The sequence below is a fragment of the Haplochromis burtoni genome, unplaced genomic scaffold (genome assembly GCF_018398535.1).
Source record: "Haplochromis burtoni strain Fernald_Lab_line unplaced genomic scaffold, NCSU_Asbu1 Contig_52, whole genome shotgun sequence".
Classification (NCBI taxonomy): Eukaryota; Metazoa; Chordata; class Actinopteri; order Cichliformes; family Cichlidae; genus Haplochromis; species Haplochromis burtoni.
Window position 1 is genome coordinate 1,006,621 of NW_024582413.1, and position 16,629 is coordinate 1,023,249.

General features: G+C 39.7%; 2 protein-coding genes across 2 annotated transcripts; one reads left to right on the top strand and one right to left on the bottom strand.

The window, feature by feature from the left end:
- Positions 1–5,664: 5,664 nt before the first annotated feature.
- selenow2a (selenoprotein W, 2a) lies at positions 5,665–7,334 on the bottom strand. Its single transcript, XM_005921853.3, has 4 exons — positions 7,202–7,334; positions 6,900–6,997; positions 6,641–6,717; positions 5,665–6,542 (listed from the first exon to the last, which is right to left on the bottom strand). Exons 1-4 carry the CDS (start codon positions 7,228–7,230, stop codon positions 6,459–6,461), a joined length of 288 nt encoding a protein of 95 aa, XP_005921915.2. The 5' UTR covers positions 7,231–7,334; the 3' UTR covers positions 5,665–6,458.
- Positions 7,335–11,190: 3,856 nt separating this feature from the next.
- Positions 11,191–15,104, top strand: LOC102295549 (GTPase IMAP family member 8-like). The gene is made up of 3 exons (XM_005921852.3): positions 11,191–11,888; positions 12,020–12,682; positions 12,964–15,104. The coding sequence occupies exons 1-3, from the start codon at positions 11,321–11,323 to the stop codon at positions 13,683–13,685; spliced, it is 1,953 nt and encodes a 650-aa protein (XP_005921914.2). The 5' UTR covers positions 11,191–11,320; the 3' UTR covers positions 13,686–15,104.
- The last annotated feature ends 1,525 nt before the right edge of the window (positions 15,105–16,629 follow it).

Sequence of the window (16,629 nt, forward strand, 5' to 3'; positions counted from 1 at the left end):
CTTCTGTTCAAACAAGCCTTTTGTTGATCTACATATTTTATTTATTTATTTTACACTATTTACATTTGATCTTTTATATTGTATATAATGTCTATTGATTTTATTGTTTATTTGTGTACAGCGCTTTGTGATTGCCTGTCTGCGAAAAGCGCTTAATAAATAAAGTTTACTTACTTACTTACTTACTTACTCTAATCTGGGTTCTTAAAGTAATGATGGACTGTCATTTCTCTTTAGTTAGCTGATTGGTTCTTGCCATAATATGAATTCTAACAGTTGTTAAATAGGCTGTCAGCTGTGTACCAACCTGACGACACAACTGATGGTCCCAAACCCCTTAAGAAGGCAAGAAATTCCACAAACGAACCCTGTGAAGTGAAAACCATTTCAGGTGACTACATCACGAAGCTCATTGAGAGAAGGCCAGGGGTTTGCAGCGCTGTAAACAAAGTAAAGGGATGGTGACTTTCAGGAATATAAAATGTAAAACATGTTTAGAGTTATTTAGCAATTTTTTTCTTTGCTACGTAATTCCATATATCTTGCGTCGTATATTTGATGTCTTCAGTACGTTTACAATGTAAAAATATAAGATAGTATAAAGTAGTCAAAATAAAGAAAAAACATTAAATGAGACGATGTGCCCAAACTTTTGACTGGTAGTGTACATACAAAAAAACTATAAATAATAAACAGCCTGTACCAATAGCGGGGTCTGAAGTTCTGAGACTACCGCTGAAAATATATGTAAATTCATATATACGTGTATATATATATGAATTTACAGATACATGAGGAAGTCAGGAGTGGCAGAGAAGTATGTGAGGGTTACGCAGGACATGTAAGAGGACAGAGAGATAGTGGTGAGGTGTGCAGTGGGAGTGACGGATGGGCTGGGATTAAATCAGTGATCAACTCTGAGCCCCTTGTTCTTTGGTGATGAATAGGCTGACAGAGGAGGTCCGGCAAGTCTCAGTGCACTGTGATGGTTGCAGACAACATTATGATCTGTAGTAAGAGTTGGGAGCAGGTGGAAGAGAGGCTGAAGAGTTGGAGGTATGGTCTGGAAAGAAAAGGAATGAAATTCAGTAAAAGCAAGACAGAAAATGTGTGTGAATGAGAGGGACACTGGTATCACAGTGAAGATGCAAGGAGCAGAGTTGGTGAAACTAGATGAGTCTAAATGCTTGGGGTCAACAATCGTAGACAATGTACAGTTGACAAAAGAAGAAGAGAGTTCATGCAGGGTGGAGTGGGTGGAGACAAGTGTCGGGGTGATTTGTGAATGAAGCATAGCACCAAGAGTAAAAGGGAGAGTTTACACAATGGTAGTGAGACCTTCTATGACAAATAGTTTGGAGATGATGGAACTAATAAAAAGACAGGAGACTGAGATGGTTTAGACATGTGAAGAGGTGGGATATATTGGACAAAAGATGATGAATTTGGAGCTGCCAGGCAGGAGGGAAATGTTTATTAGAATAATCAGCTTAAACATTTGAATGAAAAGTTTATTCTGTGAATTTAAAAAAATCTTAGCATTGGTCTGCTCCCTTTGGCTTCAATGACAGCACCATTTGAGCTGCACAGGACTCCAAGTCAGAAAGATGTGAAAATAGTAAAATGCACTCATAAAGAAATCACTGTAACCTATCTAAACAGTAGAAACAGAAAAACCGTGTTTGTCATTTGTGACTGTACTTGGATGCAGTCCTTTAAGATAGACACATGTCAGTGTGCTAACAGGGGCACAGTGACAATGCTACTGAAACTACCAAGACAATCTAATTAGAACTAAAGTCAAAGTCATCTGAGGAGGCATCAAAGTCAGGGGCTCAAAATAATCATATGTCTAATAAGTGTATCTATCTGGTCTACTTTGATTTTTTTTAAAAATCAGACTTGTGGTGTACATTAGAGGTTTTTTTTTCAAGGACTCCCCTTAAGCTGACAGTGTGAGCTCATCAAATATGTCTTCATACCCACCAGCTAGCTAGCCAGACAGTAAACAGTAGCTGGAACATTTTTTGAAGTGAGAAGTGACTGATTTCAGAGTTTAGAAACACTGGTAGAACTACTAGCAACAATGTGTTTGTTTTACGGGCTTAAATTGCCTTCATGCTTATACAGTGGGGCAAAAAAGTATTTAGTCAGCCACCGATTGTGCAAGTTCCCCCACTTAAAATGATGACAGAGGTCAGTAATTTGCACCAGAGGTACACTTCAACTGTGAGAGACAGAATGTGAAAAAAAAATCCATGAATCCACATGGTAGGATTTGTAAAGATTTATTCGTAAATCAGGGTGGAAAATAAGTATTTGGTCAACTAAACAAGAAATATCAATCTGGCCAATACCTTTGTAACATAACCTTTGTTGGCAATAACAGAGGTCAAATGTTTACTATAGTCTTTACCAGGTTTGCACACACAGTAGCTGGTATTTTGGCCCATTCCTCCATGCAGATCTTCTCGAGAGCAGTGATGTTTTGGGGCTGTCGCCGAGCAACACGGACTTTCAACTCCCGCCACAGATTTTCTATGGGGTTGAGGTCTGGAGACTGGCTAGGCCACTCCAGGACTTTCAAATGCTTCTTACGGAGCCACTCCTTTGTTGCCCGGGCGGTGTGTTTTGGATCATTGTCATGTTGGAAGACCCAGCCTCGTTTCATCTTCAAAGTTCTCACTGATGGAAGGAGGTTTTGGCTCAAAATCTCACGATACATGGCCCCATTCATTCTGTCCTTAACACAGATCAGTCGTCCTGTCCCCTTGGCAGAAAAACAGCCCCATAGCATGATGTTTCCACCCCCATGCTTCACAGTAGGTATGGTGTTCTTGGGATGCAACTCAGTATTCTTCTTCCTCCAAACACGACGAGTTGAGTTTATACCAAAAAGTTCTACTTTGGTTTCATCTGACCACATGACATTCTCCCAATCCTCTGCTGTATCATCCATGTGCTCTCTGGCAAACTTCAGACGGGCCTGGACATGCACTGGCTTCAGCAGCGGTACACGTCTGGCACTGCGGGATTTGATTCCCTGCCGTTGTAGTGTGTTACTGATGGTGACCTTTGTTACTTTGGTCCCAGCTCTCTGCAGGTCATTCACCAGGTCCCCCCGTGTGGTTCTGGGATCTTTGCTCACCGTTCTCATGATCATTTTGACCCCACGGGATGAGATCTTGCGTGGAGCCCCAGATCGAGGGAGATTATCAGTGGTCTTGTATGTCTTCCATTTTCTGATGATTGCTCCCACAGTTGATTTTTTCACACCAAGCTGCTTGCCTATTGTAGATTCACTCTTCCCAGTCTGGTGCAGGTCTACAATACTTTTCCTGGTGTCCTTCGAAAGCTCTTTGGTCTTGGCCATGGCGGAGTTTGGAGTCTGACTGTTTGAGGCTGTGGACAGGTGTCTTTTATACAGATGATGAGTTCAAACAGGTGCCATTCATACAGGTAACGAGTGGGGGACAGAAAAGCTTCTTACAGAAGACGTTACAGGTCTGTGAGAGCCAGAGATTTTCCTTGTTTGAGGTGACCAAATACTTATTTTCCACCCTAATTTACGAATAAATTCTTTACAAATCCTACCATGTGGATTCATGGATTTTTTTTTCACATTCTGTCTCTCACAGTTGAAGTGTACCTCTGGTGCAAATTACTGACCTCTGTCATCATTTTAAGTGGGGGAACTTGCACAATCGGTGGCTGACTAAATACTTTTTTGCCCCACTGTATATGGAACTATGATTATGCATGATTATGATTTTATAGCTGCTCTTGGCCAGTGGGTTGTGAACTCCTGGTTGATGACCTGGCATTGAAGGAATAATAATTGTCTATGAGCGTAAATAAATAAATATACTCCACAGTGAGGGAAGTGGGCCCCAGCCAAAGACACTGTGGCACTGTTATCAGCAATTGTAGAAGCTATCTGCGGTGGCCATGTTTCTACGCATACAGTATACAGACACTCCCAGGCTTCATATAGCCTATTTGATTAGGCTATATGAATGTGTGTCCAAAAACACACTTTCATAAACATTTAGGGAACTTCAGGAAAATGTGACAGCAACATGAAAAACTTTCCATTTGTTGTGGCATAAAAATATGTGAAATAAAAGATTGTACAGACTTGGAGGAGAGCCTCATTATAGCAGTTTGAAAATCTATAACTCAAAGCAGACTTTTAGACTTCTTAATCTGAAAATGAAAGATAAAAGAGAAAGAAAAAGTGGAACGTTTGCTGAAACACATCACAAAATGTTGAAAAACCTGTTTGCAGTTATGTGTGAGTGAGCTGTCTTACAACATATTTATGTGTACAGTAAATATGAAAAATATTCATCTAGCGTGCCATCTGGTTTTTGTAGTCACATAATTGGTTAAATGGTGTCACCTGAGTCAAGACATCTGACTAAAGTATATGGAAGGTGACACTTAAATACTCTTTAGAGGCACTGCACATTTTCAGTGCCCTTATTGGAGCACTAAGGCAGCACAGATGAGCTCTATCAGGATTACAACAAGCAGGCTGATGGGAGTTATCATTGCAGGCCAGAGCCAAACACCAAAGACACACCTAGACAAACTATACAACACTTGATTACACAGAATACCATTTCTTATTAAAAAGCAGTAAAATATTTCAATGCATTTCTTTTCAAAATAAAAGCCTAATCACATTTATGATTCAATTCATAATTACATTAGTGACCTTTTAATATTTGCCTTCTAAAGTTTGCTAAATCTACCAATCCACAAATAATGAGGCCCAACATTAACTTTCAGCACATTTCTTCAGACTGTGTGGGTCTTCATAAGCTTATGAATGGACAGTGTCCTCAGTGCATACATACAACCTGAAAATGCATTCAGAGCCTTGGTTAATAGTATCGCCTTTTTATGTATAAAAACATAGTTTATAGCTAAAAAACAAAACAAAACCTCGAAGGTTGCGAGACTTTTTCAGACAAGCAATTTCCTTATTTGAATTCTTTCCGCATTTGACTTCAGGGTGACACTCTTTGACAGAGGGTATGCTGGAGGCAAAATACTTGTGATGGTAGTCTTTGTTGAGTTTGGCGCCCCTTAGTGCAAAAAGTATGGCAAACAACTTTAGAACCAAGTTTTATTTATTTTTTGTCTCTAGCTCTGCTTCAGTATCTTTATGCCACATTTCTGTGTTAAATGTTGTGCCAAGAAACCCACCAATGGCAGGTTCCATCTGATCTGTTCATTCATGTTAAATAAGTAATTATTTCATTTTCCTATTGAGGTGAGAGAAAATAAAAAAAAACCCAAAACAATTAGCATGCATAACAATAGGAAGTAGAAACCTAGAGAACGGGGTCAGTATTTATGTGAGGTACCCTTAACTAGTATGGCCCTACACCCATTTGTGTCAGAGGACAGAGACAAAACAGGAAAAGCCTGTTGAACTCGGCTGTAAACTAGTTGGCAGTTTGTGTGCGATCCTCCCTAGAGGTTGACAGCCTCGGCCCACAGAGGAAAAGCTGTTTTGCATGCAATGAAAAACACCTGGTTACCAGTTCCAAGAACCAAATACGTGTGAGGACAACAATCACATGCAAGCATTTTAAGAAACCCATTAAAGATAATAAGACACCTTTAATTGTGAAAAAGTGACACACGCAGTACTTAAAGAACAATTGCCTTTATTTCTTGCTCCAGTTTTAATATCAGAAAACAATGCAAAAGGATTTATGGAATATGAGCTAGCATCTAGTATGTGAGCTTCATAGACCAGCTGGTGACGGCCCTTAGAAACACACATTTCATGCGAAAGTACTTTACCGAATCAAATTAGAGCAGAAACTTGGCTAAGCTCAGGTGCTGCAGACAATAGCATCATTAGGTCCAATCGTTTTAATGTTTTACTCCTTTCAAATTTGATATGGATTTAAAAAAAAAAAGAAAAAAAAAAGGTCCAGATTCCCTTTCCATCCACCAAGCCACAAATATGACAATGCAAATCTATTCAAAACCAGCAGAGCAAATTACTACTTTATGAAAATGATGAAATATAAAAATGCTTTAGTGACAAATCATTATGCATAGTGTGGTGCAAAGATAATGTATTTCCATTTGTATTGTTCCAACAAAAAACAAACAAACAAACAAACCTACAGTGAGAAACAAAACACAACTAGTCGGGTAGAAAATGACAGGCAATAGGACAAAAAGGTGAACTCCCTCCATATCATCTGCAACATCATCTCCCTGTCTTTGCTCCTATGATGAGGGAACTCCAGGGACAGATACATCATACCATAACCTTTAATAGTTGAAGCAACGGTAATCATTAATACCCCGGAGGACCACTATGGGAACAGAGAGAGGAGCCATGAGGCAGAGCAGAGTTGGTTTACTGCTAGTGCTTCTCTTCTGGGTGTGTAAACCACAGCTGCACGGTTGTGTAGCAGTAGGGAGGTTTACATGATGACGCATGGAGCGCGGCTTTTGGTGATCTTCTGCAAAGGTTTGCCATCATAAGCATTTTGAATCGCGTTCATGACCTGTGCCAAGAAATACACAGTATAAGTGTACAATGACAATAAAGGGCTATTCTTTTCTAATTGACATATGATAGGCAAATTGTATGCACAGTACTTACGTCATCCTCATAAGGGAATCCACCAGTTTCAAACTTGGAGAAGACCAGCTGCCCATTGATTTCAATCTCAAAGCTACCTATAATACCAAGGGCAGCAGAAATAGGACGTGAGAATGGCGCTTTGATGATCTGAGCTCACAATAAAGGGAGGGGCGGAATTTAAGGCTGGAGCTATGAACTCGTGGTTTGTCTCATCTGATATGAAACAAACCATGAGTTCCAGCTCCAGCTTTATCTGCAGCGATCAACGATGACTTACCGGTTCTTCCCACGAAACCTGTCACGTCCGCATCGCTAAACTCACCCTTGACAACACGGGCGAGCTCACGATAGCGGGGCTCGTAACCTCATCCACCACTAAATTAAATAAAAACACAGGTGGGTAAGAAAATCATACAAGCAAAAGCAGAATCAGCGCTCCTTACTCTTGGCTCAGGCTGCTGCCTGCGCAGGCACCTAGCTTAGCTATGAGCTAGCCAAAAGTGAAACTGTGTTTAAACTGACAACAGACAAAAAGTTAACTGAAAATATAAAGAAAGTACGTAATATGAAAGAAAATACCAATATTCCACTCTGACTGTGACCCCCATCGTCGCTGATCCTCTAATGACCACAGAGCTCCGAACGTCTGCTTTGGTAACCACCGATTGTGTAAAACCAAACCGGAAGAGGGGCGGAGCTTATTTACCCCACAAACCAAGAAAAACCTGATCTGTCGAGAGAAGTCCGAGCACAGAGCTACACAATACATTTCTTTCTTTAAAAATAAATAAATGTTAAATTAATTTTTAAAAACATTAAACTTTAACTAATTAGGTTATTTTGAATGGCTTAACCGGAAGTACTGCATGTAAATATCATTGTTAAAGTGCAGAAAAAAAGAAAATAAAAAAAGTGCAACGTTAGTGTTACACATTAATTATTTGAAAGCTAATTAGAGTTTTAGCTATTGTTTCATGGTTTGGCGGCACATTTTATTTTATTTTATTCGCTCATCAGGCGAATAAAAGAATAATTAGAAGCAGGAAACAGGAAAACCTAAAATTTGCAGTTAATTTGAATAAAGGCATTTGGTTACATGGCGACACTACAGGATACCAAAAAATGAGTGTGATTATGGTGTTAGTTTTTTCTTTTCTTTTTTCTTTTTACAATGTAATGTCCCATGATTGCAAAATTACTTATTAGATGTTTTAACCCCCAAACCTCTCTGAGTATTATGAAAAAAATACAGTTTTTGTTTGTGTGGAGTAAATGATAAATGGTTATTAGTGTTTATGGCAGGCGTGTCTCATTGCTGACTGCAGATGACCTTCAGACTCTACACACTACCATGACTCCTTCAGTGCCTGCATTTTTCACACAAAGGCTGGAAACATGGAGTAGACATGTGAGAAAATGATGATTGTTTTATACATTACAGGCTTACAGACAGCACAGATTTGGAGATGGCAACTAGCAATCTGTCAACATGTAAGTGTTAATATATGATTCTCCTTATTCACCACAAAACATACACAATTATGTCTGAAACCCAAAGACTTTGTATTATTAGTGTCACGAAATGATTTCATAATGTTTCATTAACAAAGAAATTGGTCACAATGGATTGATTAGTGATGTTTCCACACTGTTTTGGTCATTTTTGTTCACTATAGTTTCATTGATAAGTAGCATGGAGTTTAATGCTGTTATGTAATACAGTGTTGAAATGTTTCTATTAATCCATGATGAAAAAAACCATAGTCAGCCATAAGGTATATAAGCTTTAATAAATCTTTCATGCTTCATATTTACTCATTTTTATACTTGCCTCATGTTCTAATAGCTGTTTCATTTATCCTTGGTTAATTTCTTTCTTTTTTTGTTTAGAAGAAGTGTCTTTAAAGCGTCTTTAGTGCAATGCTGAATCAGGGGAAGTCGCACCCATCTGTGATTCAAAGTGGCCCCGCCCATAATAAAGCATTGCTTTAAGGCCCTATCACAGAGAAAATGGATGCGTGATATCACAATTTACTCCTGCACAGTTATCAAGAAGGGGCTAATTAGTTGTAGAGTCTGAAATGATTTATCTTTATCAGGGTGAAAACATGTTTTGGGATCTCATATACAAAAATACTTTTAAATTAGTCTGCCTTGTTCTTGTTGTTTGAGATACATGCATTTCTGATTTCAGTCTTTTTGATATTTTATGTCATGGATGGGAATTCATCAACAAGTAAAAAAGAAGATTTTGGGATTAGCTTTTCATTCTTGCCTCTTTTCCTTAATGTGTATTTCTATTTTTCTTCTTTAGTGGATGGTTGGTGTACATCACAGTTAAAGATTGTCCTTCTTGGTGGCAGAGACTCTGGAAAGAATGCTGTAGGAAACTTAATCCTGGGTAAAGAAGAGTTTGGCACAGAAGAGAGGACTTTATGCTCCAGGAGGATTGGGAAAGTGTCCGAACTGCGGGTCACAGTTGTGAACACTCCTGGCTGGTGGTGTGACTCCAGTGCTCAGAACACACCTAAGCTGGTGAAGAGGGAGATCATAACCAGCGTTGCTCTCTGCTCGCCAGGCCCACATGTGTTCCTTATAATAATTAAGGCAACCTCTGTCTTGTCAGAAAAGCGTCGGAAGGCTTTGGAGGAACACGTGGCCCTGCTGGGTGACGCGGTGTGGAGTCACTGCATGGTTGTCTTCACCTGTGCTGAGAAGTACAAAGACACAAATTTAGAAGAGTATGTAGAAAGTGGGGGAAAGGCCCTCTGCTGGCTCAGTGAAAAGTGCAGCCAGAGGTGTCACAGTGTTGTCCCGAGTGATAACTCTCAACGCACAGTGCTGCTGGAAAAGATACAGAAACTTGTCACAGAAAATGGAAACAGTGTGTTTGAAATGGAGGCAAAAATTTTATGGGTGAATGAAGAGGAAAAGAGAGAGATGGAGGAGAGGACTCGGCTGAGGTTAAAGAAAATGAAAAAACACAGATCTCTGATACAAAGTGAGTTGATGTGCATGTACGTATGTATGTGTGGAAGTTATTAACACATTTGTTGAAATCTTAAAAGATGAAAAACAGAAAGTAAGAATAATCTTCAGAGAAAGAGGAAGTAATGAAAAGACAAAGTACTAACACAGAGACAAAAAGACCCATTAAACAAGATGACAGTGAAAAGGGAAGACAGGAGAGAAAAGTAATTAATACTGAAACCAGATAATAAGGGAAACATTGCAGGTGTAGCAGAAGGGATAACAATGAAGTCAAAGTGGGAACTAAATTCTGAGACTAAAAGTCATCATGTAACAGAACATTAGGTAATGACAAAGAATAATAAAACAGAAGTGCAAAAAAACCAATCTTTAAACACTAGACTAAAAATAAAGACCAAACAGAAAAACAAAATTAAATATATTAAACAAGAATACAAAACTCAAAAACACAAAAGCTAGACCCTGACAGTAACATGCAATCCAGTTTACTGAAACTGTGTGTTTTGGAAAACCCTTCGGGCAGTTTTTGCAACTGGCAGACGTCATGTAACCATTTTGCAAAACTCAAAACCACAAGAAGCAGAAGTTTCAAAAAAACAAAAAAAACAAAACCTCAGCATGCACAGATGTCATTTCTCCAACTGAACAACTCCAAATTACCTCTATTTGTTTGTTAAATTGTGATACAACCTATATAACCCTCAAAATCTCATTCTCAACAAAACTGTTTGCCTGTGCTTAAAATCACACAACCAGCTAAAATCATAAGTGCTGAGGACTGATTACACACTAAAAAAAACAACACAGTGTTCACTACCCGTAACCGAGGTCTTTCCAAATTCGTGTGCTGTCTTGCGCTTGCACAAAAGTTACAACACACGAAATAAAAATTTCCCTACGGCAAATTTAGAATCATGAGTTAACTTTGCAGCATATTTTTTGTCTGTGGGAGGAAGCCATGATGACTGTGCAAGCTCCACACAGAAAGGCTCCAGCTGACCACCTGAAACCTATAACCCTGCTGTTCATTACTAACCATAGTTGGCATCAACCCTTAACTTCCCTTTTCTGGACTCACACTCAACTGTTAAGCTGTATTAGTAGCAAGTGTGAACATTTATTTTAGTGATAGTTGTGTTTCTCTTCTGCCTCACATTATGCATTGTGCATCACGAGTGAATCCCTTTGCCCAGTGTGTCATAGTGAGCTATTAGTGTACACAGAATTTGTAAGTGTTTTAGTAATTAGGAAAAAAACTGTAATAGTACCAGTAATCTTCCAAAACAGCTGAGAGCTTTAAGAAAGAGGTCCTTTATATATTCTGTGATGAAACTAGAAAGTTCAGAAAGCTCAATCAATAGCCGCTTACAGCAGAAAACAGTGTTGGCTACAAAGTATATGTCCAAGAAACTTCCACTTACTTTGACTGCTTCTTTGCTGACCATCGCCACCCCAAATGTCATCTGGAACATACACTTAAAATTGTGTCTGTGTAGGTGTGTTTATTGTGTCAATATAAACACAATCTACTTAACCAACCCTTGTTCTTCTTTACTTCTCTCAGATAAGTCAAAGGGAGTTACTAACATCAGGATTGTGCTCCTTGGAGCTAAGGGTTCTGGGAAGACTTCAGCACTCAACACAATCCTGGCAAGAGAGAACAACCCTAAACCCATTAGGACAGTTCGTTGCCAGGCTGGACAAGAAATGGTGCTTGGGAGACTGGTAACTGTGGTGGACACACCAGGGTGGTGGATGAACTACTTCTGTGATGAGAGCTCCAACTTTGATCGGGGGGAATTGGCGCTGAGTTCGTATTTTTGTCCTCCGGGACCTCACGTATTTCTGCTGGTGATCCGTGTGGACAGAGCATTCACAGAGACCTGCAGAAGAGCAGCACAGGAGCATCTAGATATGATCGGTGAACACATCTGGAGTCACGTTATCTTGCTGTTTAGTTTTGGGGACTGGCTCGGAGACACGCCTATTGAGCAGTCCATTGAGAGTGAGGGAGAAGCTCTGCGGTGGATTGTTGAAAGATGTGGCAACAAGTATCATGTTCTGAACAGTAAAATGAAAGATAAGGAATTTCAAGTCAGGGAGTTGATTGCAAAGATTGAGAAAACCATCACTAGCAGTGACAACGGCTGCTATTATAAACTAGAGAGGAAAGTGTTGGAGCAGCTGGAGGGGACGATGCGAAGAGAGAAAGAGAGAGCCAGAGAAAGGCTAATGAAGAAGAAGAAACAAAGGCAGATGGCAAGAGCTCAGCTGGGTGAGTTGGATAATTAACAAAGTCAACAAGATCTTGTTTTACTCATTTTAACAATATTTAATTTAGAAGCATGGTGGCTTTCTGTTTAGATTTTTAGAAATAAATAAATATATAACACTTCTGTTTGCCAGAGAACCTCGAACCTTTGACAGAGCTGAGAGTCGTGCTCATTGGTGGCCCAAAAATAGGCAAAAGCTCCTGTGGAAACACCATCCTCAGCAGAGACTGCTTTGACACGGCTGCTCAAACTACTTCCTGCACCGAAAGGAAGGAAAATATCTGTGGCAAGATGGTGGTGGTAGTAGACACACCAGGCTGCCTTTCTGTGACATCGGACTTCTTGAAGGCATCCTGTGCTATACTTCTGGTTGTCAATCTTAGCTCGTCGTTCAAAGATACCTGGAGGAAAACCTTGCAAAAAGACCTGGAGGCAGGTGGAGATCAGTTATGGAGCAGATGTATGGTCCTGTTCAGCTATGGTGACATGCTGGGTGACACAAGCATCGAGCAGCACATTGAAAGCGAAGGAGAGCCACTGCAATGGCTTGTTGAGAAGTGTGGGAACAGATATCATGTTTTAGACAATAAGAACTGGGGAGATGGAGCTCAGGTTAAAGAGCTAATTGATGTGATGGAGGAGATGCTGGTTGATGAGAGGCAGGCTCTTCTTCACAGAGATGATCACATGTGGAAAAGTTTTGCTTCAGCTCAAGAGCAGCAGATAGGCACAGAGCCACTGAGCAAAAGGGGACCAGAGGATTTCATGCGCAGCAGACCTGAGCAGTCCAATAACTGTGAGTAAACCTAATGAAACTATTTCTTTTATATGTCTTTTGAATTTGCCAATGGGTTTAAAAACTATTAACAAAATGAAAATTAGACAGCATTATGAGCTAATTTAAATAGTGAAAGTAAAAAAAGTGCACATAATAAACATCACAGAGAAAAACACAAAGAAAGACTCATTTAGTATGTGGTCTATGTGTTTTATACTGTTAATAAATAATAGTCTTAATAGTGTAGACTTTTTGTTGCTCACAGGAAATCACATCAAGTGTCATTATTTCCTTCACAGTGCCTGAATCTCTCCCCTATCGATCACCAAAGCTCTCAGAAGATTGTTCTCAGTTAGTAGCGTTACCAGCAGGAAGAACCACAGAGTTGGCTGGATGCATCATTGTGGACCAATATCACTTCATGTCCTATATATTCTCTCCGCTTTCTGGCAAACAAGTACTGAGGTTGCCAAAAGTGACTCAGCATGTCCCATCTCCTGCTCCTCACAACCACCTGAGAGTGAACAGGGAGGGTCACATGGATCCCATCCCACGCAGACTTGAAACAACGCATCTGGTGTCATCTCAGACACAGAACGAGGCATGTGTAGAACAAGATTTGATCAGTGTGCAATCACTCTGCCATCCTGCACTGATAGAGCGGACTCTTAGGAGGGTCTCTGAGTCTGGAGGCCTGCAGACATTCATTGATCAGTGGGGCAACAGCAGCCTGGAGGAACTGGAAGCCTTCGTTGACTTGCACTTTGAGATTGTGTGGGAAGAAGCCATGAGATCATGTCAGCCGCCTGAACCGAGCCACGCCGTGCCTGAGCAGGATAATGCTGTTGGGGAAGCTGGAGAGGAAGTGTTTACATCCATTCACAGGAAACTTTCAAAGCTGGAGCTGCTTGAGGAGATAAAGAGGGATCTGGCAGAACAGAGAAAGCACGTGGAGCAAATCTGGAGGATCATACAGCAACTTGCATACGAAATCAAACAGGGCCGTAATAATACACGCTAATAAAGGGGTCTCAGTAATAACAGAAACAAAGATCAATAATAAAAGCAGAGAATGGAAGAGAGAAATTGGTATTTTATCGAGTGAAATAAAAATTCAGAAGCAGTTTTTGGGAGGTTTATGTAAATAACAAGAAAAACTAAAGCAGATTTTATGGTTTTTATCCACAAGATGGCGCTATTGTATAAGGGAAGGTTGGGTAAACCATGTTCCTCTCACTCATTTAACTTTTTTTCATGGAAAATATTAGAAATGGATTATACAAATAGTTTCTGTCATCATTCATTAAATCTGATGTAACACACTGATGACTACACCTCCAGAAAAAAAGATCAAAGGTTAAAAATTGTTAGAAAAACATTTAAAATTGTCATAAAATCAATGAAAAATGAAGATGCTGTTTCTTAAGTATACCTTTAACTATGGCATACTTAAAACAATATTCCAACTTCTATATAATAAAGTGACAGTGTTTAGATTGTAGATTTACAACAGGCATCTTTAAAAATGTGTCTAGTAGACAATGCCACAAGTGAGCGCATTTTAAATAAATAATTATGAAAATTCTTGTTTAAATATGGAAAAAGACAGTTGAAGATCTTGATAATCACAATCTAATGTTGTCCAAATATCTTTCTCTTTTTATTATAATACTATAAGAGCACAACTTAGGGAGGAATCTCTGTAGCGTTGTAGATGAAAGCAGAGAAGATTGTACGTCTAAATAAAGAATATAGCTTCTTGCAGAATCGTTAAAGCCTTCAAAGATTTAGATTTGCTGTGTTTGCTTATGCAGGTGTCTCCACGTCTACTTCACCCAGTTTTTATTCAAACACTCCAAAATCCAAGAATCTGACAATGGTTAACAAACAGGAAGTCAATCCTGCTTACTTTCTTTGCAGAAAAAATAGAGAAATTGCAAAGCTTACATTTAAAGTCTTTCCGCCCTCCAGTGTTTATCAAGGGCTTTCAAGTGAGTCACACACAGACAGAATGCAGAGGCTGATAGGGCTCTGGCAAAGTAATGCTGTGAAAGTCCACTGCTTTCAAGGCTAACTCTCAGATCTTTCCAAATATACATGTATGCCAACACCAGGAGGCGGGTAGCAATTTTTGATGTAGGTAAAAATTACTGATGTGTATTCTGAACCTAGATGCAAATATGAAACAGCGATACATCTGACATCTGAGGCCTCAAAAATCTGGTGTGGTCATTCTTCCCAAGCAACATCACTGTGTTTCTCTTTATTAAACATGCATTATTCAACTTTGGAAATAGGTGTCTCCACATGGTAGTGAGAGATAAGACACCTGCTGCCTTCATGGCATGGTAATGCTTTATACTTATTGCCTTATTACAATGTTACTAGTGCGCAGAAAGCTATGTGATGCCAGGGCACGGATTCATGGATTTAGATGAGACATGGGATACAAATTTAAACCCCTACCTGTGGTCTCTTTGTGTGAACCTATTGTAAAAAGGATAAAAAACAAGTGATGAAAAATCAGTAAGGACAAAAGTGATCATGGTGACTCACTATCCTATTTTGAGTGACAAGAAAAAAAAAGTCCACAGCCATATCAGCTAGTCTGTGAGTTCATATTAGTAACCTAAGGCTGGTGGGAAGAGCCCTAGTTTTGCTGCTATTTGATCATGAATTAGCAAAGTGTCGAAACAAACCAACATTTTGACTTGAATGTGAAACTAGACGATAAGCCATATGTAGGGATGTGATCATGTGGACCAAAGTTCAAATTCAATTACAGGACGGGATAGTATCCAATAACTTTTGAGGCATTTCACACTAACTGCACATGCTGACCCTACTGTGGCCCTAGAAGAAAAATTACAGGATCAGCAAAGAATTTGGGATTCATCCTTTGGGGATGGAAAATGTCTTCAGTTATTAAGATACCTCAGTCACGATGAAAGCAGTGGAATTATCAGCTGGCCTCCAGGCTAAAATGGACTGAAGCTGTGCACCCATGATTTGGCAACAGATGCTCCAACTCTGTAATCAGTGAAACTGGCTACTGAGAACAGGGCATAAGTGGCACATATATACTGGGAAAAACAAGCCTTATATCACAGTGGCTATGCTGAATGTGGGGCAAAATGTATCTCTTTAGTGGTTACACCTGCAGCACACAAAAAAAAAAAGAAAAAGAGAAGACAGGTCTGTTTAAACTTTTGGCACATGCACACCTCTTATGAGTTGCTCTCATGCCTGATGGATCCACGGATGGTCGGCATATGCAGAGCATTCAGTGTAGCAACGGGGTCCAGACTACAGAATATTTATCATGACTGCATTTGAGAAAAAAGACTGATTTGAGAGACAATGCACAATATATGTTGGTCTCCAGGAAGATGACAGGTATTAACCTCTGGATGCAAGGTTTTAAACACACTATGACCTGCACAGTTGTGTGTATGGTCATGGCCGTTTACTCACCTAAAGATTTTTGTGCATAAAGACACACAATTGTTGTGGAACTGCTGTGTATTAAGTTTTTTCAGTGCTTGTTACTGGGCTTGTTCTCCGATTGCAGCATCACTCACTCTCCTATCATCCACAATTTTATTTTGTTATGGATTTTCCTCTGCCAGCCTCAGCTCTGCACTCAAACTTGTACTTATTATGATAGCTATGAAAAAAGACAAAGAAATCTAAATGTAGGGACCCAGGACAGGGATGGAGACTTTTCGAGGATGGAGTTACGGGAGGCCGAGGCATAATAGCTAAGAAGTGATTTGTCGGCAATCATGGTCTATTTATCTCTGTCAGTCTTCATCTTGGCATTTTCTCTCTTTGCATTATACCTTTTCGAATATCATTAGTCCTTCAATCCTCTCTCCCTCCTGTCTTATCATCTATCTTCCTCTGTTGTCAACATGTCATTCCTCTACTTTATTCTCCCGCTGCCCATTTTCTCTCAGCCTATT